Here is a 20,033-nt window from a genome sequence, read left to right as displayed (position 1 = left end):
ACCCCTTCTGCTCTGCCTCTTCCTCTCTCAAGCCCTCTCCCTCCCTCCCTCCCTTTCCCTCTCTCCCTCTCTCTCCCTCCCTCTCCTCTCCTCTCTCTCCCCACCCCTCTCTGACAGATTCTCAGGCCCCCTTCCCAGGCTCTCTGTCCCACTCTGGGTGCAAATGGCTCCTAATCCTTCCCTCCGAGCCCGGTGCAGCCCCTCTGCCTGGCTCTTGGCTCTGCCCCTGCTCCTGTTGCAGAGCGGATGGCTCCCTCTGCCTCCCCCGCTGTCTGTCTCTTTCCCTAACACACACACTCTTAGCTCCTCTACCTTGGTCACAGGAGGGTGCAGTGGTGGGTGCAGAGCTTCCACTGGGGGGAGGAGAGCTCCAGCACCAAGGGGGTATTTGGAGGGGTGTGGGGGGGGAGCCTGGAGAGCCTCCCTGAGGCAGTTCCAGAACAGGCCAGCCCCTTCTCTGCTGCCCCCACAGACCACCTCTGGCTGGCTTAGTCTAGATGGGCTGTGAAGAAGGATCTGGCTCCACCTAGGCCTGGGGTCTTCTTGGTGTCCCTCTAGCTGCCCTGCAACATCCTCTGGTCACCCTTGGTGCTGGGCATCCTTTCTGGGGACATTATTCTGGGTCTCTGGGTGGGAAATGGCCTCACTGATGGGAGCTCCCCATGGGAAAGGGTGAAGCCACCATGGCCACATGACTTGGATCACACACAGAGGTCCTTCCTCCTTCATCTGTCCCCCCACCCTCAACTGCCACCCTTTTGTCCCACATGGGGTCTTGCAATGAGCAGCCCTCCACGCTCCTTATATCCCAAGGCAGCCTGTCCCTCCAGGGCCTGTCATCTGTCCCCACCTGCGTCTGAGGTTGGGACCACATTAGGGAGGCTGAGGGACCTTGTCAGATCTCCAGGGGGATGGTGGTGCTGGAGGAAAGGGGTGAGGGCCCTTGAGTTTGGGAGGGGGATCCTTCCTGCCCCTTGGGAGGGCAGACTCCTAGCCATTTGCTCAGCCCCGGGAAATCACCCAGGAGCCTGGTGCCCAAAACCTCTGCCAAGTTTCCCTTTTCTGCACCCCAAGGAGCCAGCCTGTGCCAGTGGTTTCCATGGAAACGGAGCCTGAGACACCCCCCTCCTTTGCAGCACGCACGAGAGAATTTGCACTCCCTTCTTTTTTTTTTTTTTTTTTTTTGAGCCAGCCAATTAGCTCCAACTTTCAGATCCTCAGGGAAGAAAATAGTCAGGAATTGTTGACCCACTGAGGCAAAGAGGACTGTTTCCAGGCCAGGAGACAGCCCAGGTGTCCTATCCTGCTAGACAGGCTGGACCTCACGCTGGGAGCCCCAGAAAGAGGGTGAGAAGCCGCTGGTCAGAGGCCAAGCTCTCTGGGGCCAAGTCCTTGCACACGGGCCACCTTTGCTCTGAACAAGCTCCCACAAGCAGGGACTCACTGAGCATTCTGTCTTCACAGTGGCCTTGGGAGGAAAGTGTCACGATCTCACTTTGCAAATGATGAAAGTGAGACCGAAAAAAGTTAAAGGATTTGCCCAGGGTCATAGGCCAGAAAGTGACAAAGCCAGTAACACATCCTGGTCCTTTCATCCCAAAGTGACCATGTGGATAAGATCCCACCCTGCTTCCTACATTCCATACATCAGCCAGGAAACCCCCACCACACCATCTAGGACAGGCCTGGCCTGACTCGGGGCATGGGGTGAGGAGGCTGAACCCCAAAGAAATGACCCCCCAGACCAGCACTGCCCTCTGCAGAATCATCCACATGCTACTTGGGGTGCCCGCTGAGCTTCCTGAGGGGAAGGAGCTTTGAGCCGTGACGAAACGGGACAGCTGCCCCACCCTGCCAGGCCCCATGCCCGTGGGCCTTGGGGACCTGCCACTGTAGCTGCCATCAATGAGGTGCCCCTCATACAACATTCACTTGGGGTATGTGTGCCCTGCCATGATCCTTGCCCCACTACAGGCCCCCTCCTTCCCCCCTCTAGCCCCCACACACTCAGAGCTTTTCCAGAGCCCCAGGCACTTCCAGCTGGGTCCCCTCACTGGGCCCCTGGGGGACACGGGAATGAGAAAGGGCAGGAGGGAATGGAAGGGGAGGAGTCCAGGAGCAGGGCTCTTCACAGGGGCCCCAGTGGGGCTGAGAGGCCCTGACAGCGGTGTGGGCTTGTGGGCATCAGCAAACTTGCCCCAAGAGGGAGTCTGGGAGTTTCTAAAGATTCTTCGGAGGCGTATCAGACCCAAAAAAGGTCAGGAAAGGCTGCAAGAGAGCCTCACCTTGTGGCCTCACACACCGCAGCCTGTCGGGTTTCAGCTGTGGTTTGGCTCACACTGGCGGGCAGGAGGGGGAGCCCGAGGATGGGGGAGTTTGGAAGGGGGAAAGGAAGGGATCCTTTCAAGCGTGGAGGAAGGCTTTTTCCTTGTGTTACAACATTTGAGAGGAGGCAGTGGCGAGCGCTTTCAGCCGGCTGGGCTATCCTCTCCGTCCCCTCTTGGTGAGGGGCCCACATCACCTCCACCCACAAGTCCAGGGTCTTCTGGACCTTCTCAACTGTTGTGCACTACCCTCTCCACTCCAGGCCCAAGTTCAAATTCCTCCTTCTCAGGTACTCCAAACCTGGCTCCATGGAGCCCCCAGTCTGTATCTTTTCCCGGTCGTTTGGGGAGGCTCTAGCCCTGCCTGCCCCTGGCCAACCAGGGATGGTACAGGGGGAGAGAGAGAGAGGGTCCTCAACACAGCTTCCGGGTTTGGGCCCTCCGCCACCTCGAGCCTGTCTGTGAGGGAGGCCCCTCTGAGCGGAGATGGACATGTGGAGCCCCCTCCTCACAGGAGCTTAGGAAATGCAGGCGGCCCCCAAACAGCCCTCCTCCACTGGCCACAGCACTTGGGGACGTCACCGTGACACTGCGCCAGCACAGCTGTGGAACTGGAAAGTCCCCGTCACTTTGTGTCTCCTACTGATCCTTGAAATCACTTCTGCCTGCCGTGGGGCGGCAGGACAGACACCTGGCAGGCCCGGGCAGCTGCTTGGTGTGGGGATGCGACGGTTCATCCCTGCACCGCCACATGGTGACTCTGCTCGGGTGGGGTCTGCGACCCATGGGACTGGCGCGGCCCTGCAGGGCGCTCTGGCATGGGAGGGTTAAAGCTACGCCTCTCCCTCCCGCAGGCACCCCCGTGGGTCCTCGGGGCCTGCCCCCACCCCCACACTGGGCTACTGCACGTGGGCCTCAGGGCGCCAAGGAGCCTGGACTCCCTGTCGGCTCCAGCTTCTGTCGCCGTGGTCTGTGCACTCTTCAGGCAGCCTCCTGGAAGCCGGCCTCAGAGCCCACCTGGCCCCCTGACACGATTGATCCCTCGCCGGTCGATCCCTCGCCTGGACCGGCGGCCCCTTCCTTGGCTCTGCCACAAGCAGCCGGCCTGTCTCCGGCTCTCTGGAGAGTGCAGGTGGAGGTCAGACATCAGTCCAGCCAATTTCTCAAACTGCAGGGGACACCGTGAAGCTCTCTCGGAAGCCGCCTTCCTTCTGGCTGCAAGGGTGGGCGTCCCAGCCCTCCCCCTGGACTCTGCTCACCTCAAAGTCTCCCTCCTCTAACCTCAACACCTGACTGTTGGGTATCCTCAGTGTGACGAGGGTTCAGGCCGCCTCAATTCTGCATCCCTCGTGGGCAGAGGTCAGGGCTACGGTGGGGTCAGCTCTCAGCACACACCCCACCTTCCTCCCCCAGGGTGCTGCGGGGTTCAGGCAGCATTTGTAAGATGGGGGAATGCTCACGGCTCCAGGAGTGGCCCATCCAGGAAGGGCGAGGAGGGATGGGGCACCATGGGGAAGAGGCTTCAATGAGCAGTACATGGTATGTGGACCCGGCTGGCCACACCTCCCAGTTCAATCCCTGATGTTTGGGCCTAGGGAGACAGGGCACTAGGAGAGAAAAGTAGAGAGGTCCTAACTCTAGGAGGGTAGAAAAGTGGGACACTGTCCACGACCCCCGCCCCCGGAACCGGAACACAGGCTGACCCCAGAGAATTCAGATACCCCTGGAAACACCACCATTATCGGTTGATGCCTCTGGGTACGTTTCACCCCCTCTACTCAGCTCGTTTCCAGTCTCTGGGCCTTGGTTTTCTCAGCCATAAATAGGTGAACAGCAGTGCTCGCAGCTGAGCTAATTCACATGAAGTGGTTAGCACACTTCCTGGTTCATTCTCAGAACTCCACATTGACTGTGTTTGTCCCCTCAGGGGGCCTGGGGGAGGCCCTTCCCACTGGGCCCTTCCTCTGCACACTGGAGCCAGCTGGAACTGCCCTGGCCAGCCACCGGGGACCTCAGGCGGCCCAGCCCATGTGGCATTTCCTTGGCAGAATCTGGCACTCATGGCCCATGGGCCCTTTGCTCTGGGATGGCCAGGCTGTAGCATCTGGCATGTCCCAGGGCCTTCGATCTGTCATCCCTGCTGCCACAGGGACAGCAAGGACACTTGGATCAAATCTCCTTGGAGACAGGGCCTCCCTCCCACACAGCCCTGGGGAATGGGAACTGGCAAGTGTGCCCAGAAGGACACCCCCAGGGCCACCAGGACCGGGGGACCCGAATCCAAAGCCTGGCTGGGCTTCAACTTGTGAGACCTTGAATCTGCCCCGTGGCTTCCCGGAGTTTCGTTTGCTCAACAGTTGAACAAGCATGAAAATCCCCACCGCATTCAGAGGAATGTGGTGAAAACAGATGAGAATGTGACCACAAAGGGTCTTTGTTTCGCACACAAAGTAGGATTCGCATTTTAGGATTGCAGCATTTTAAAACTGGGAAAATGTGTAATATATTTTTCTCTGTGGCTATTTTTGTCTCTCTGTCACCTGCTGAGTGCCACCCCCATCCCCAGTTACCAGGGCCTACAGTGATAGTCTCCAAACCAAGCTCCTTTGTGAACAGCCAGTGTTCAATTGGCTGGGTGAAGGTCTCTGGATCCTAGATTCAATGAGTGTCAGCCTTTCCCAAGTCACGGGGTTGGGGGGGGGGGCTGGATCAGTTATTTTTGTAGAACTACTACTTCTGATCATGGTAAGCTAGGTAATTTGGCCTAAATTCCCAAAGGACAACTTAAAAGCTACTCAAAATATATACTTTTAAGTTTGATTGAAGGTATCAGAGAGTAAACAAGGGAGTAAAGAATCACAGGGCCAAGATCTGGGAAAAGAGGGAAACCCAGAGACATGTGCCTGACATTTGGGGCTGCTTTCTCCCTGGGAGGTCTGCTGATCCCAGAAGACACCACAAAAGTGCTAAGCAGAGAGCCATTAGAGGTAAAAACAAGGCCCACCAAAAGGAGGGGGTGCCTGGCCAATCTTTCATGCTTTGGGTTGGGACCCCAGAGGGATTCACCCCCAGAATACAAATGAAGTGGAAATAGACCAGCACTCCAAAGGACTGCAAATCATCTCAGTCCTGAAACTAGATTAAAACAATCCTGGTTTGCTAGATCCCAAGCCATCCACCAGATGGAAACATAATCCTCAAGAGGGTAGATAACTTCATCCTAGGCCTCAGATTATTTCTACAGGTTTTCAGATGCAATGGGTGGCATTCAATCAAAAGTCACCAAGTACGTGAGGAAACGAGGCAAAACCAACAAAAACCAAGATAAACAACAGACACTAGAAATAGACTCAAAGAGGTTCCATATTAGGAAGTTATTAAATTTTAAAATAACCATGTGCAGTATGCTCACATAGAGAAAGAATAAGGTGGAGAACTGGAAATTATTTAACTGTTTTCTCTATTTTTATCCCATCAATTTCATTCTTAACATGCAGGGCGCCACAGTTCCCCTGCATAGGGCAACAGATGAGAAACAAGCCCAGAAAGCTTTGGGAAAAGCCAAAAAAAAAAAAAAAAAAGGCAGTTGCGCTACATTCAAGGATGCCTGGTTGGAGTGTGCTCGCAACAGTGACAGCACGTTGTGTGCACACCACCCTAATTTCTAGTAGCAAATCGTTTGCTGGTTTGTAAAATGCAATTCAACATAAACACCCCCTGAAACTCAGCAGACCGTAACCTTAAAGGGCTTCGCACCTTTGAACAGGGACCCGTCTCCCTCCTCCCTTGTACCTGCCAAGACCCAGCCCGGCCCCTGGCCCAGAGTAGTTATGGCAGGAAAAAAAAAAAAAAAAGCAGCATCTGAGCATTTGTTTTGTGCCAGGGTCCTGCCAAGGGCTTTCCGTGCAATGTCACATTTTTCTAGCCTCAGGAGGTGGTCATGACTATTCTCTCCAATTTAGAAATGGAGACACTGAGGTCTAGGGAACACACAGAACATGTTCAAGGTGTCCTAGCTACCAAGCATTAAAGCCAGGAAGTGCAGCCAGGTCTGCCTGGTCCTAGAGTGGGTCCCACTCCCCATCTGCGGATTGCTGGGGTAATCCTGGATGTCTACCCTCAGAGGAAGTCTTGGACTCTCCCCTCCAAAAAACCAACTACATATAGGGCCCTAGCCTGAGCTGGTGTCAGAGATCCAAGGCCAAGGCTTAGGAAGTGAGAACACTTTGGATCTGAGGTTTTGTCCATCTCTTCTCTTTCCTCCTCCTTTTCCCTGTTTCTGGAACTCAGCATCCAGCATGCAGAGGGCACAGGATGGACTAGGCCTCATGCATAGGATAGGTGCAGTAGGGGCCACAGTACAAAATCCAGTTGTGGCCACCAGATCTCTCCTGGGAAAGCTGGGTGGGGGTTGCCAAAGAGGTTACCTTCTGGGGAGCCAGGGGTGACACCCCCCCACCCTGGCCCATGTCCCAGGTCCCTTCCTAGGAGCCAGTGCTCAGAGAGGAGCTACAGGACAAAGCACTATTTCCAACCCAGAGTGCAGGCAAGGGGCTCAGCCCTCAGACAGGCCTCCCTCACTCCACAGGGTGGCCAGAAATCCAGGCCAGAGCCTGTGGAGGTCCAGGTGCCTGGGCAGTGGAGGGCTCGAGGGCCATGAGGCAGAGCCCCAGTGGCCCCTGGCCTGCTTGGTGGCTTTACCTGATTAGCTTAGTTGGGCAGGAGGGGTCCCTGGGTGCCAGCAAGGTAGTGGGTTAAGGTAGAAAGAGGACAAAACAGGGAAAAGGGTATCCCTAGGGGGAGGATGTAAGGGCTGGGGCAGAGTGAAGCTAGGACAGGTGGGCAGGTCAGATGATGAAAAGGGGCAGGAGCTCGGAGAGGAGTCGGGGGAGGCGTGGGCAAGGGATGGGGCAGATAGTGACAGAATGGGGTTGAGCAGGGCCTCTGTCTCACCCATGGGGCTGAGGAAGGGGTTCCAATAGGTGGAGAACAGGCTTCCCCTGATGCTAATACATTGCAGCAAGGAGGAGAAGGGATCGACACCCAGGAGAACCTATCGGCTCCTGTAGCTCAACAAAAGTTAAATGTGCTTTTGAGAATGATAAAAGGGGTTCATGAGCAGCAAGGGGGTAGGGAAGAAATAGGTAAAATGGGGTCAGGTAACTGGAGCTGAAGGACAATCCAGGCCTGATGACAGTCTGTGCTCTGAGCAAGAGCAACGGAAGTCCTCTGGTCCAGTTCAAGTCCAAGCAGGAGGAGGGCGGGCAGCCCCTGGCATCACCTTGCAGCCAGCAAATGCCCCTGTTATGGATCAAGAACTGAACAGGGGAGGGGGAAGGTGGCGAAGGCAGGGCTCAGGCTGGGTGGGCCAGATCCGACACTCAGAACCCACCAAGCCCCAGAACCTTCCTGCCCTCCTGGGCCCTAGAGACTCCAGATCCCAAACCCTTCCTTTCCCTTCCTACTCCCCATTCCCGGCACCAAGGAACCAAGGGGGTGGGGAAACTCACCCACTGGGGTCCTACAGCTTCAGGGAGGTGACCCGGGGGATGTGGAAAAGCTGAGTCTCCTCCGAGCTGGTGGAACTGTGACGTCAGAAAAGGGAAGTGAGCGAACCCCCGGACAGAGACCCTCAGCCCCAGCACAGGGACAAGCCCAGAGCACTGATTTTCTCCTGCAGAAGCTCTCCAGGGGTAGGAAGAGTTCCCAAAAGCTGTGCATGGGCGGATGTGTTGCAACAAGAAGGCTATGGGGCAGACAAAGGAAAGAACTTTCTCGCCCCGGAGTTGCTCAGAGCGTGTGACTCTTCAGAGCTCGGCATGAGCCTCGTCTGCTGGGGAGATCTCAGGAGGGGGTGTGGCAGGGGGTCAGTACCCAGCGACTAGGACTCCTTCCTGGAACCCTGCTGCCCCCCTCAGTCCTGGCAGCCTCCTCACCTGAGGCGTTTCCAAATGGGATGAAAGTATTTGGAGGTCTTGACAGCAAAGATGATGCTGGGGATCAGGAAGAAGGTGCACCATGCCAGGCAGAACCAGAAGGCGTTCTAGAACAGAGGATGTGAGGTCAGCTCACTGTGGCTAGGCAGCGACTTCGTCCCACCCGCAGGCCTCCCACTGACTCAGTGAGCGGCCCGGGGAGGCGCGCTCAGGGCTAAGGGGAAGGTCTGACGGGCAGGCCCGGAGGCAGCGCTCTTGCTTCACCTCAGGCCCCACTCGGGGCCCCTTCCTGGGGGCCTCCATGTCCATGAGCCCTGAGGAGCCGGAGGCACTCACCCAGGGGTCAACCATCATGTCACACAGGACCACACGGCCATTGTCCAGGGCTGCGGAGAGAGGCTGGCAGGTGGCAATGCGCTGAGTCACCTACGGTGTCAACATGAGGCGGGTGCGTGTAGAGACACTCAGACGTGCGGGTGTAGACCCCATACTCAGAGAAAGAGGGGGACAGGGACAGAGACCAGTCCAGGGACACCACTGGGAGCCATGGCACAGTTGCACACAGGCACGTAGATGCAGGAACGTAGCGATGAGGACACACTGACATGGGCTCATCGCTCTGCTCCTGCCTTTTCCATCCCATTCGCCAGCCTGTATTCGGCGCCTACTGTGTGCCCAGGACGGTTCTTTAAGTTCACATTCTCCCTGGAGGGGCCCCACTTGTGCTGTGCACGCACACACACTCACACTCAGGGTTCAGCAAGACTGCACCCGCCCAGTGTGGGTGCCCAACAGTTTGCACAGGCCTGCAGGAGGCGGTGTGCCTGGAGAGCTGGGCAAAGGGTCCGGCATGAGGAAGGGCACGGGGGCAGGGCTCTAGACAGCCACGGCCGGCCCAGCTCACTCAGGCCTCAGAGACGGGCTGTGGCAGAGGCCAAGTGAGCAGAGCCCCGCCAGGAAGCAGGGGTGCAGATGCCAGGGGCAGAGTTTGGGTTCAATGCTGAAGGCCCAGGGCCCCCCAGGGGCTCCAGGGGACAGAGGAGGGGTGCAACAGTGTGAAGAGCTGGTACCAGTGGGAGCCTGCCTGGGGCCAGGAGGGCCTGGACCCCCACTCACCTCCTCTCTTACCCAGGCCACATACTGGGAGAAGTAACCCACCTCCCGGGTCAGGAAACACTCACTTTCCTGCAGGAGAGAGAGGAGCCCACGGCTGGTAGATGTCCCAGCCCCCCCTGCCCCGCCCCCATGGCCGGCACCAGCAGGACAGGCCGAGCTGGCTTTCCTGGAAGCCACGGTGAGGGGACAGGGAGGAGGAGAAGCCTGGGAAGAAGCTCCATGTGCCTTAGCACCTCAATCCATCTCTGACCATGAGGCAGCCCCCCTGCCCCACCCCATGGCCCACTCACATTCCTCAAGATGCTGGTGGCCCAGGTTGGCAGCTCTCCTTTTAGGTAAGTGACCTTGTCCAAGACACCAGAGGTCTCCACCTAGGCGAAAGGAGAGAGGCTTGATTCAGACCCTTGCTCAGTCAGGGAGCAGCCATGCGTTCACTCACCCATTCATTAATTCAATGTGTCACACACATACTCACCTTGGGTCGGGGGTGTTAGGCCCTAAGACACAGAGGCCAAAGATGGTGGTCTTTAAGGGTCTGTGGATCCACCCCCATTTCTTCCCACCCCCCAGCCTCAATCTCCAGGGGAACTCGGCACAGTAGATGAACTCCCAAGCCAGCAGCGCCCTTCCTTCCTTTTCCCCTCTGTTGCCCACCTGCTCCACCCCACCCTCTCCATCCCCAGCAGCCACCTGGAGATTCGGGGCTGAGGATGCCAGGGCCCTGACAGTGAAGTTGAGCTCAGCCTGTGGAGGAGACAGCAAAGCTGGTTAAGGGAAGGGATGCATAGAGAAAGAAGGTTCTCTGCCCCTCCCTCTTCTTTCACCCCTCCCTGCCTCTCCTCTTCCCCAGGTTCCAGGCTCCCTGAGCCTCTAAACTTACCACAAGGCTCTGCTGGGGGAGGACCCTCTCCTGATAGAGGTTTCTGAGCCCTTGGGCCTCCTCCTGCAGCTGCTGCCCCAGCACAGAACTGCCCTGAGGGGAGACAGAGATGAGAATGGCATTCTGCCAGGACAGGCCAGCCTTTGCCAACATTTTCTTTACCCAACTGTTCAGTCCGACATACTGAGAAGACGTGGAGAGTGCTGGGCTCAGAGGCAGAAAACCAAGGCCTCCTTAAGCTCCTGGGCCTGATCCAGGTTTGGGGGCACAAAGCCCAAGTTCTAGGTCCACCGCCAGCTTCCTAGGGGCCTCTAAGCCAGCCACACCGAGGTGGTCTGAGCTGCAGTGGCCTCTCCTAAAGCAGGACGACTCCTCACTCCACCCATCACACGCACTTGGTATGGAGTCAATGTCTCCAGGAGCACTTTTTAAGCTCTAAATATTTATAAATACAAAATGCTTTTTTTTTTTCCAGTAGAGTTTAAGCTTCTCGAGGATAATTACCATGACATGTAGTCCACAGCACTGTCCTCACACCTGCCCCAGCCGACTCCACGAGCAGTGTGCACTTAGCAACGCTTGCCCCACTGTGTGACATGAGACCAGTTACTTCATCTGATCTGAGGTAGAGGATAAGCCACTTTACAGATCAAGAAACCGAGGCCTAAAGACGCTCAGTGACCTGCCCATGGCCACACAGCCCACTGGAGGTAGCACTTGAGTCAGAACTGATATTGCAAAACTCTTAAGCCCACTCAGGGCTCAGTGCTCACTGGTGGAAACCCTGCAATCCCCGGCCTTTGCCTTCATGCCCCTCCCCAGTCCAAGCACCCTACCCTCTCCCACCTCCCGGGCCTCTCTCTGACTCCTGCCTGCCCAGTGGTGTCTCTGGCCCCTTCTCACTTGGGTCCGGGCCAGTTCTTCCAGCTCCTGGGCCAGCTTCTCCATGTTGGTGTTCACCACGGGCTTCTGGATCTGGAGACAGACAGGAAAGGCCAAGAGGGAATGTACTCTGGCTCCCCCAGCCCTCAAATTCCCAGTCTATTCAGAAGTACCCCACACCAGCTAAGTCTATTGTGGCATATGGGTCACAGTGGGTTTGACCTGAAACTGTGAAATATATCAGGAATTTTCTATTAGGATGGAAAAAAAAAACCCAAAAAAAACAAAAAACAATGAGGCGCCCTCTGGTGTGACCCAATGAAGAGGCCGCCTCCCACCAGCATTCGCCACAGCAGTGGGTTCAGGACCATGAACAGCGACACGTGCTGTTGAGGGGAGCACGTTCGTTCCTGCCCAGCCCAGACAGGGGCACATGGTGTGTGGACACCCCCAACAGGAAGAGACCCCCCCCCCCAGGGACATGTAGAAAAATGGAGGGAAAATGGAGGGCTGTGATGACACAAGACACCACCCCTCGGCCCAGCTCCTCTGGAAGCCCCTCTGTCTGCCATGGTCTGGCCTGAGATGCTCCCTGCGGACCTGAACAAGGAAGCTGGAATAGTGGACTTTCTCGATCCCACTGCTCTGCAGGGCTTCCAGGTCCCGGTGGGCGGCTGGGCTCAGCAGGTCCAGATTCTTCATGTCTACTTTGAGGTTCTGCAACTCCTGCTGCAGCTTGGCAGTGTACTGAGGGAGGGCGGGGGACAGGGTGAGGGCATGCCCAGCTGCCGAGCCAGGATCCCAGAGCTGCTATCCTTGGTGAGGAGTCACCAGGCCCTCAGGGCCCTCCTTCTGGCTATCCAGGGCCCCCACCTTGGATACTTCCAGCCCCAGACAGTTTCTCAGGAGGCCTCTGCTTCTCACCACTCCAAACCACCCCCACCAAGACCTAGCTCTCCAACAGTGCTATCTGGCTAGTGGACAGCCACGCAGACCTTCCCTGGCCACCCACTATAAAATAGCTTCCCTGGCCCTCCCCCAGGTACTCCCAATATCATCACCATCGTTTTCACTGTCACACCCCATCCCCAACCACCCTACTACCGACTACAGCATCCCAACCAATGCCTGACCTCAGGACATGTACACCCTAGCCCTGTCACTCACTGTCCCAGCCCTTCCTGCTACAACCGCAGCTGTGTTCAGTTCTTCCTGGAGCACAGTGCTCAGAGCTGTGCCCCCAGGCACTCACCCATCCTCCCACACACCCTAGAAACCATCCTGGCCTCTCGCCCCAGGCCAGGCCCTGAGCTTGCACCTGGGGCCTCTGCCCCCAAGGTACCTCCATCACTCTTGCAGACTTCTCGGGTTCAATAAGATGTTCCCACCACAGCGGTAAGGCTGGTGGGGGAGGGGTTCTGCAGGAGGGATCCCCATAGCCTTCCAGAAGGTTCCCTCACCTGGCTGATATTCAGGTGCTTCTCCAGGTCGTAGGAGTCATTGAGCTGCAGGACACTCCAGAGCGCAGCCCCTTCCCTGCACTGCCTGGGGAGGAAGAATGGACATCAAAGGTGGGAGGAAAGGACAGCAGGTGGGGGCTGACATCCCCTCCCTCAGCTCCTCCCCACACCCCATCCCCTGCCAAGGCTTTCCCACTCACTGATAGGCCAGGAGGATGCTGATGTTCTTCTTCAGGCCAAGAAGCTGAGACAAGTTCATGGACGGGGGCAAGTTCCCTGGGGTGTCTGCAAACTGGAAACGGGGCAAAGGGAAAAGGGCCCTGAGCAGGCTGAGGGCAAGGCCACCCCAGGTCCCCTAGAGCCCGGTGCCCTCCACCTCTCTCTGGGACCCAGAGCAGGGCAGGCAGGATCACCTTGTAGAGCTCCTTGCTCTCCCAGCTCTGGCACACCAGCGTCTGCACGTTGCCGCCCACCAGGAAGGTGGCAAAGACAAGGAGGACGAGGGGCGCAGCTAAGAGGAAGCTGAAGCCCGCACCTCTGGGGAAGGCAGAGGGATGGGGCTGAGGTGGGAGAGAGGAGGCTGGCTCCCTCTGTCCCACCACATGGGGGGCAACTGGCATGATCAGCAAGTCAGCCCCAGGGCAGAGCCCTTTGAGGACTCAGCCTCCTAGGGCCAGGAGGGAGAAGTCACAACTACTGGCTGGCCCCCTCCCCGGCCCCCCATTCCCACCTATCACTGATGCCCTGGCTGGCCCTGGCAGCCTAGAGGAAAGAGTAGCTGCTTTGCTCGAAGACACAGGATGGCCCGCCTCTGAGCCTAGGGCTCGTGGAGGAGACTGGCTCCAGAGCTCAGCCCTCAACAGAGGCACTTGGTGCAGTAGGGGCCGAAACTCAGAGGGGCTGAATGGGACCAGTGCTGCTGACCTGTAGCGCTTCTCTGTGGGCTAGGCACAGCCCCGTGCCAGGGTTTGAGGCTTGGAGAATAGAACACGGGCTAGATTTCAGCCTCCACTCGCCCCTTTGTTCAGGCACCATTATGCAGTGACCAGACTGCACAACTGAACGTGGCAGCCTTGGAAACCATCTAGTCCAGAGATGGCAAACAGATTTGACCTCTGGGGCCGCCTCCCATTGGGTGCTATCTAGATGCTGGATTAAGAAGGATTCTGAGGCTACGTCTGGCTCCGTGGAAAAGAGTGCCCATCGGTTACTATAATTACCACTGGTATGGAAGGGGGAAGTGCTTCTTATTGCCATTCCTGCTCTAGTCCAACACTTTTACACAGATGAGGATGTGGAGGCCCAGATGGGTTAGTAATTGGCCCACAGTCACCCAGTGAGTCGGTGCCGGGGCCAGACGTAGAGCTCAGCCTACTTCTGGCTCAGCCTCAATTCCCAGGACTTGCTCCTGTAGGCACACTAGGAGCTGTCTACGGGCATGAGAGGAATCCAGCCAGCCCGGTGGGAGAGACCCTTCCCCTGCCCCCAGCCCATCTTACATTAGGAGGAAGCAGGCTCCAGCCTCTCCCTTGGCTTCCGAGTGGCTGGGGTCCTCCCTGGCAGACAGCCCCCAGATGCCCAGGTTGAGGCCCAACAGGTTACAGACGACCACAAGCAGGACCGCGGAGCACAACACGCAGCCCAAAATCCACCTGCCACAGACAGGGTGTGGTGTCACTGAGAAGGGAGGCACCGGGATGGGCTGGCATAGCACCTAGTGGCTAGGTGGGGGCCCACCTCCTACGGAGTCCCCAGGCTCAGGTCCCAAGGACACATCGCCAAGGCGGAGACAGAGGTCCAAGGCGTAAGGGGTCTTGGCTGAAACGGAGGTAGACGCTCCAGATAGCCGGGGGTTGATGAGGGCTCCAAATTGGGCCGAGCGCGGCTGAGAGGCTGGGCTACCTATCCCCCCCTCAAGCCCACGGACTCCCTCGCACCTGTATTTCTCGTATCTCTGCACCTCCTTCAGGTAGGGGCGGCTCCTCTCTTCCACCTCCTCCAACGCCCGGCTCCAGCGAGAGGCGGCCTCCCAGCCTGGGAACTCTTCGGCCAGTGTCGTCAGCCCTTCAGGCCTCTGGGCCACCACCTTCTTCAGCTCTGCCCCAAAGCAGCAGGGACTTATGGGAGGGGGAAGGCACCCGGGGGCCCAGGGAGGAGATGGATGGGCCGGGAGAAAGTCTGGGACCCCCAGAGAGGGCCCACTCTCTGACCAGGCCCCGATGGAGGACAGCCTTCACCCTCCACCCCTGCCCCCACAGCCCTCTCCCCGAGCCTCTCTGGTGGGAGTGGCATGCTCGGCAGCCAACCCAGCCGGACAGGGCCTCACCTTTGACCACGTTGGCCATCTGCAAGCCTGCCAGGAGCGGAAGGGCATTGAAGGTGTTGTTCTCCTGCCAGAACAAAAGGCAAGTATGCCTCCTGCTTTGCATCCACGGTCCCAGCTGGAGGGAACCCGGACAGCAGCAGGCCCGGGGGAGGGCATGCCGCTCAGTGCTCCCAGCTCAGGAAATCAGGAAACAGGCCTCCCTTTGTTCTCGTGGTGGATGGCCTCTTCTCTGCTCCCTCAGCCCAGGCTGGCTCAGCTCCCCAAAACACTGCTCCTGGGAGACCCCTCCTTTCTCTCCCCATCCCTCTTGCCGACTGTTCTTGCCACGCTCTTCTCTTTCATCCATCCTGTGCGTGATGCCAACCCTCATTCCCTGAAGTCCAGCTCCAACCTACTCCTCCAGCCTCAGCTCCCATCGCCATCCTTCTGGGACCTTCGGCTCCAGCCACCCAGCACAGGTGACTCACCATTTCCCCAACTCTGGCATTTTCCAGGCCCTGGGTCACAGGTGCTGACTCATGCTGCACCCTCCTCCACAGCCCATCTGCACCGAGGGCTGCACTTCCAGGGCTTGGCTCCTGTCCTCGCTCCCTGGCCACCCCAGCCCCCACCGCCTCATGGGGCCCAGCTCCTCTTTCTGAGTTCCAGGCCTGCCTCCCCCACCAGACCGCATGCACTCGAGGACCGGCATCATGAGCCTCTAGCCCAGGGAGCCATGTGGTGAGGCCCTGCTTTGACCTGAGTCTTAGGTTCAACTGGGTTCCCACCCCCAAAGGGGGAAAATGAGGCCCCCTCACTGGTGAGCTACCAGGTGGCGGGGAAGTCACGTACACCGGGCAGGCACTCACCTCCTGGACCATGCCAGAGAAGTTGGCCTCTGGGACGCCCCTCAGCCGATGCAGGACATCGTCCACAGGGGATACCTGAAATGGGGGCGGTGGTATCACAAAGTCCATGGAGAGGCCTCGGGGGAACCCTGAGGGAGGATGGGAGGAGCCCTCACTGTCCCCACGTGCAAAATGCGGACCACCTCCTAGGTGGCAAGGAAAACTCAGGGAGCTGAGACACAGGAAGCTCACAGCACAGCACGCGGCCCAGGAAAGCTCTTGCCCCGCAGTCAGGCTATGTGCAGAGGGGAGGAGCTGCCCCCTTCCCTTCAGGAGGCCCTCACCTGCCGGAAGTCAGCTCCCAGCTCCAGGGCACTGGCCCGGCTCCGGGCCTCGGTGCAGCCCTGGCAGCCGGGCTCCTGCAGCAGGGCGAGGAGGCGCTCACGGCGCTCACGGACGGCCGGCTCCAGGTCCTGCTGTCCCTTCCGCAGTTCCAGCAACGTGCTGTTCAGGGCTTGGAGGTGATCCACAGAGACCTGCAGGGCTGAGAGACCCCTTCTGGACCCAGCAACCTCAGAGGCCTTGTGGGAGCTAGAACACCTCCCCCTCCCCCACCCCAAGGGATGTGAGTTGTTAACCTCTGTAGTCATAATGGAGACTGCCCTAGGGCACGCTAAGCCAGGTTAGGAATCCTAGGATAAAGCCGTGAGGAAGTCACTGGGGGGGGGGGTGCCCCCAAGTGCCGCCCACCCAGGCCGCTGACCCCGCTCACCCTGGCCTAGGCTGCTCACGGAGGCCAGCACCTCATACACGGTGCTCCTGAGCTGGGAGTGGATGGTATGCCCAATGCTCATGCCGACACCTGGAGAGCACAGGGCGGTCTGCCGGGCTGGCCCCCAGGAGCCTGGGTGCCTTCTTCACCCACCCACGCAGCCTCCCCAGGCCCTGCACTGGGCTCTGCAGGGTAGGTGCTGGCTTCTCGGTCCTATAGCACAGTGACTACCATGCTCCCCAGCTGGGCCCCATCCCTGCCTCTTCGAGGGCATGCCCAGGTGGAGCCCAGGATAAGGGGATGAGAGGGTCCCCCAAGGCAGGCCGGACCAGGGGGATCCAGGGGCCCACCAGTCTCTCAGCCAGCTGTAACCCTCACCGTCCAGGTCCTCCAAGACTCGCTTCTGGGGAAGGGAGAACTGCTGTGCCACGGCCTGCAGCTCCTAGGTGAACACAGGTTCAAGAGGCTGCTCTCCCCCTGTCACCTGACAGCCCCCTCTTGTCCCTTCCCCAGCTCTCTCCCAGGATGCCACACACAGCCGAGGGGTCATCCTGAAGATACCCTGGGTGCGTTTATGTATTACAGCAACTCTCCAGCAGGGGGCAGTCAGGTACGTGCTGAAAGGGGGACCCTTTCTAATTGGCAGGACCTGGGCTATTCTGTCCTGCCTGGGGCTGGCGCTCACGCAGGGTCCTGGGAATGAGGGGTTATTCGGTACTTACCTGAGGGACATCGGAGACCAGGCCCCGGAGGCTGAGCAGAATCTCAGGCATGGCCTCAACACTGGGGCCCACCTGCTCGTGCATGTGCTGGTTGGTGACAAAGGCACAGACCACACCAGTCCTGCAGGGATGGGGGAGGAGGCAGGGGCTTGCTGGATGCCCACGGGCACCTCAGGCCTCAGCCCACGCCTCCCGCCTGGCCTGAGCGCCTCTCACAGTAGCACGAGGGTGGTCATCAGCAGGAAGGCCATGAGGGTGCCCCGCTCACAGGCCAGGGCCTTGTGCTCCGTCTTCACTCGGCCCCCACAGCGCCGGCGGCAGCGGCAACAACAGAAACACAGCCCGGCAATGGGCACCACCAGCAGGTAGAGGCCGGCGATCACAGCACACACCACGTAGCCCGCCTCGTACCGCACCACCTGGGCAAGGCAGCAGGCATGAGGGGCTGTCCTGACCCTCACACCTTGGCCGCTCCTGCCTGCGACGCCACAGGGAAACCAGAAGGGGAGGGAAAGCACACACAGCGGGCACTTTGCACACATCTCCTTGAACCCATGCAAGGTGCACGGTGTCCTTGTTATTTACCAGCTTGTAAACGAGGAAACTGGAGTCCGAGTTTGCTCCCTGCAAAACCCCAGGGCCAGTTAATGGCAGATCTGTAGTTTGAAATTAGGTCTGCCAAGTGCGGCGCTAATGGAAGGGGGGAAGGGATGCTCGGGACCCCACCCTGGGGACACCCAGCAAAATGGGCTGCGCTGAAGAGGCTTTCTACTTCTGCCCCTCATTCTCACCCTGAACTCCCTTCCCCCATCCCCCGCACTGCCCCTGAGGGCTCACCTCATCCACCTTCACGGAGGATGGCTCATTCAGCAAGGTCTTTACCAGCTCTGTGGACAGAGTCAAGCCAGGGGAAGGGCGGGGGTTGAGGGCAGCACCTGCCGCGCCCCTGTGTCCACCCCCACTGCCAGGGGAAGGGGAGATCTCTGGAAGGGATCCCACCAGCATGACACCCTAGGAGAAGCCCTGGGCCATCATCCCTAGGCCTCAGTGCTGCCACAGGAGGAAGTGGCTGAGAGGAGGCCTGGCCGACCCCTCCTCCTGGACCCTACAGCTAGGCCCTGCGGTGGAGAAGCCGCCAGCCTGGTTAAAAGCAGAGAAGGGGCCGTGCCTAGCAGCCCTTTCCCTCGAGAGGCAGGGGACAGGCTGGCAGGGACAGGGCTGTGGCCCCTCCTGGTCCTCCCATCCCCTAGCACGACTAGACCCAAGGAAAAACTCAGCCAGGTCTTTGAGAACTTCTAATGTAAGTTCTTCCACCTGAAGGGATTAAACTGGGGCTCAGAAAGGAAAAAGGGCTTGCCCAAGGTCACGCAGGAAGGTCTCCAGGTTATGCCCCTCGGCCCCAGGGGCTTCTAGGAAGGAAGCCCGGGGTGGGGAAGGCCGGGGACCCTGCCCTCCGGGTGCCAGCTGACAGGGTAGGGGAGCTCCCCCGTGGAGTGGGGACCCACTAGCTCCGAGGCCCACCCGAGGGAGGGGCGCACTCACCGGCGGGGAAGGGGTTGAGCTGCACCACGGAGAGGAAGCGGCGCACGGTGCCGTACAGGGGGTTCAGGGCCCCGGTTGGGCGGACGCGAGGGGCCAGCCAATGGACCCTGGCCGCTGGCGCGAACACCAGGCGTTCTGCGCGGCCGAGGGACCCGCAGTCCGCGGCCCCCGCCCCCGGCGGGCTCAGGCCCAGCCCCAGCCCCAGCCCCAGCCCCAGCCCCAGCCCCAGCCCCAGCAGGGGCGCCAGGAGGCCGGGCGCGCGCGTCATGGGGTGGGCCGGGGGGCTGCGGGGCAGGCAGGACGGGGCTCAGGCGGCCGGGGATGCGGACAGAGCGCAGGGCAGGCCGTGCATCCTTCACCAGCCGGCGTCCCCGTGGCTCTCAAAACCGGCCCGACAGGTTTGGGCTCCTGGAGCTACCTGTGCGCCCGCCCGCAGCGCTGGAAGGGCAGGGGCGGAGGCCTGGGGTAGAGGGGCAGGGCCTGGCCCGGACCCGCCCTCGGCTGCCTGGGGTGGGAGCCCGCGCCACTCCCCCCTCCTCAGACCCTCCCGGGAGGGCCGCCTCCGAGCTAGGTAGGGGAGTCACCTCGGGAGCTCTGCACCGTTTGGTGGCCCCATTTCAAATACTATATTCCATACCCAGACCCAACAGCCCAGTCTGGGACTGGGAAAACAGCCACCCAGGGAAGCCCTGGCCAAGGGCTGGCAGAAGGCACAAAACCAGGATCAGGCTCCTCCCCCAGCTTCTGGGCCGGGCTCTGTCCCTTGGGTTATGCCCGCGCCTGCCTCGGATCCAATCTGGAGCAGAGAGGCCACCAGGCTTTGCCCAGAGTGTCTCTCAGAGGAGCCACTGGGACAGGCACACTCCTTTGGGAGGGTGAATCCCGGCAAAGGTGTGCCCTTTGGCCCAGCAATGCCCCATCCAGTCATCAGCTGAAGGAACTAATCAAGAATAGGGCCAGAGATGTGCCTACACAGGTCTCTGTTTTGTCAGTGGCTGTCTGCCCGACACCCAGAGGGTGCCTGTAGCTGAGCAGGTTGTGAGGAAATATTGCTAAACGGTTGGGGGATGTTTCTGGCAGCATTATTTGTGATACGGAAACTATCCTGATGGCCACCACCACCAAGGAAATGGTGAAATGAGCATCTCACGGGACACACAGGGCAGTCAGTAAAGAAAATGATGTGGAAATGGCTCTTTTGACCTGAAAGATACAATGCTTTAAGAAGTGCAAACAGCTGCTTCCA

At 59.1% G+C, this 20,033-nt stretch overlaps 1 protein-coding gene across 5 annotated transcripts; it reads right to left on the bottom strand.

Annotated features, from left to right (window-relative positions):
- Positions 1-5,441: 5,441 nt before the first annotated feature.
- On the bottom strand, positions 5,442-19,509 carry PROM2 (prominin 2). Of its 5 annotated transcripts, none has more exons than XM_034659562.1 (24): positions 18,788-19,509; positions 18,083-18,132; positions 17,462-17,664; positions 17,246-17,366; positions 16,902-16,965; positions 16,524-16,613; positions 16,096-16,295; positions 15,773-15,847; positions 14,925-14,988; positions 14,536-14,695; positions 14,098-14,250; positions 13,012-13,135; positions 12,799-12,890; positions 12,599-12,683; positions 11,739-11,885; positions 11,103-11,231; positions 10,257-10,349; positions 10,067-10,120; positions 9,667-9,747; positions 9,377-9,445; positions 8,597-8,686; positions 8,261-8,367; positions 7,835-7,909; positions 5,442-7,625 (listed from the first exon to the last, which is right to left on the bottom strand). In XM_034659562.1, exons 1-23 carry the CDS (start codon positions 19,053-19,055, stop codon positions 7,846-7,848), a joined length of 2,583 nt encoding a protein of 860 aa, XP_034515453.1. In that variant the 5' UTR covers positions 19,056-19,509; the 3' UTR covers positions 5,442-7,625; positions 7,835-7,845. The 5 variants fall into 5 exon arrangements, with proteins under 5 accessions (XP_034515453.1, XP_034515454.1, XP_034515452.1 ...); XM_034659563.1 differs by having other exon boundaries at positions 5,443-7,642; positions 11,160-11,231; positions 18,788-19,055; XM_034659561.1 differs by having other exon boundaries at positions 5,465-7,642; positions 18,788-19,507.
- Between the last annotated feature and the right edge of the window lie 524 nt (positions 19,510-20,033).

This window comes from Ailuropoda melanoleuca, chromosome 4, assembly GCF_002007445.2.
Source record: "Ailuropoda melanoleuca isolate Jingjing chromosome 4, ASM200744v2, whole genome shotgun sequence".
NCBI lineage: Eukaryota > Metazoa > Chordata > Mammalia > Carnivora > Ursidae > Ailuropoda > Ailuropoda melanoleuca.
The sequence above is the reverse complement of the archived record's forward strand: the minus strand, read 5'-3'. Positions and strand labels throughout refer to the sequence as shown.

Excerpts from the sequence above, each read along its gene's own strand:
- PROM2 (XM_034659562.1), bottom strand. The coding sequence starts at position 19,055 with ATGACGCGCGCGCCCGGCCTCCTGGCGCCCCTGCTGGGGCTGGGGCTG. Across the intron at positions 17,665-18,082 it reads CCTCCGTGAAGGTGGATGAG|GTGGTGCGGTACGAGGCGGG; the intron begins GTGAGCCCTCAG and ends TGCCTTGCCCAG. Across the intron at positions 12,891-13,011 it reads AGAGCAAGGAGCTCTACAAG|TTTGCAGACACCCCAGGGAA; the intron begins GTGATCCTGCCT and ends CCCCGTTTCCAG.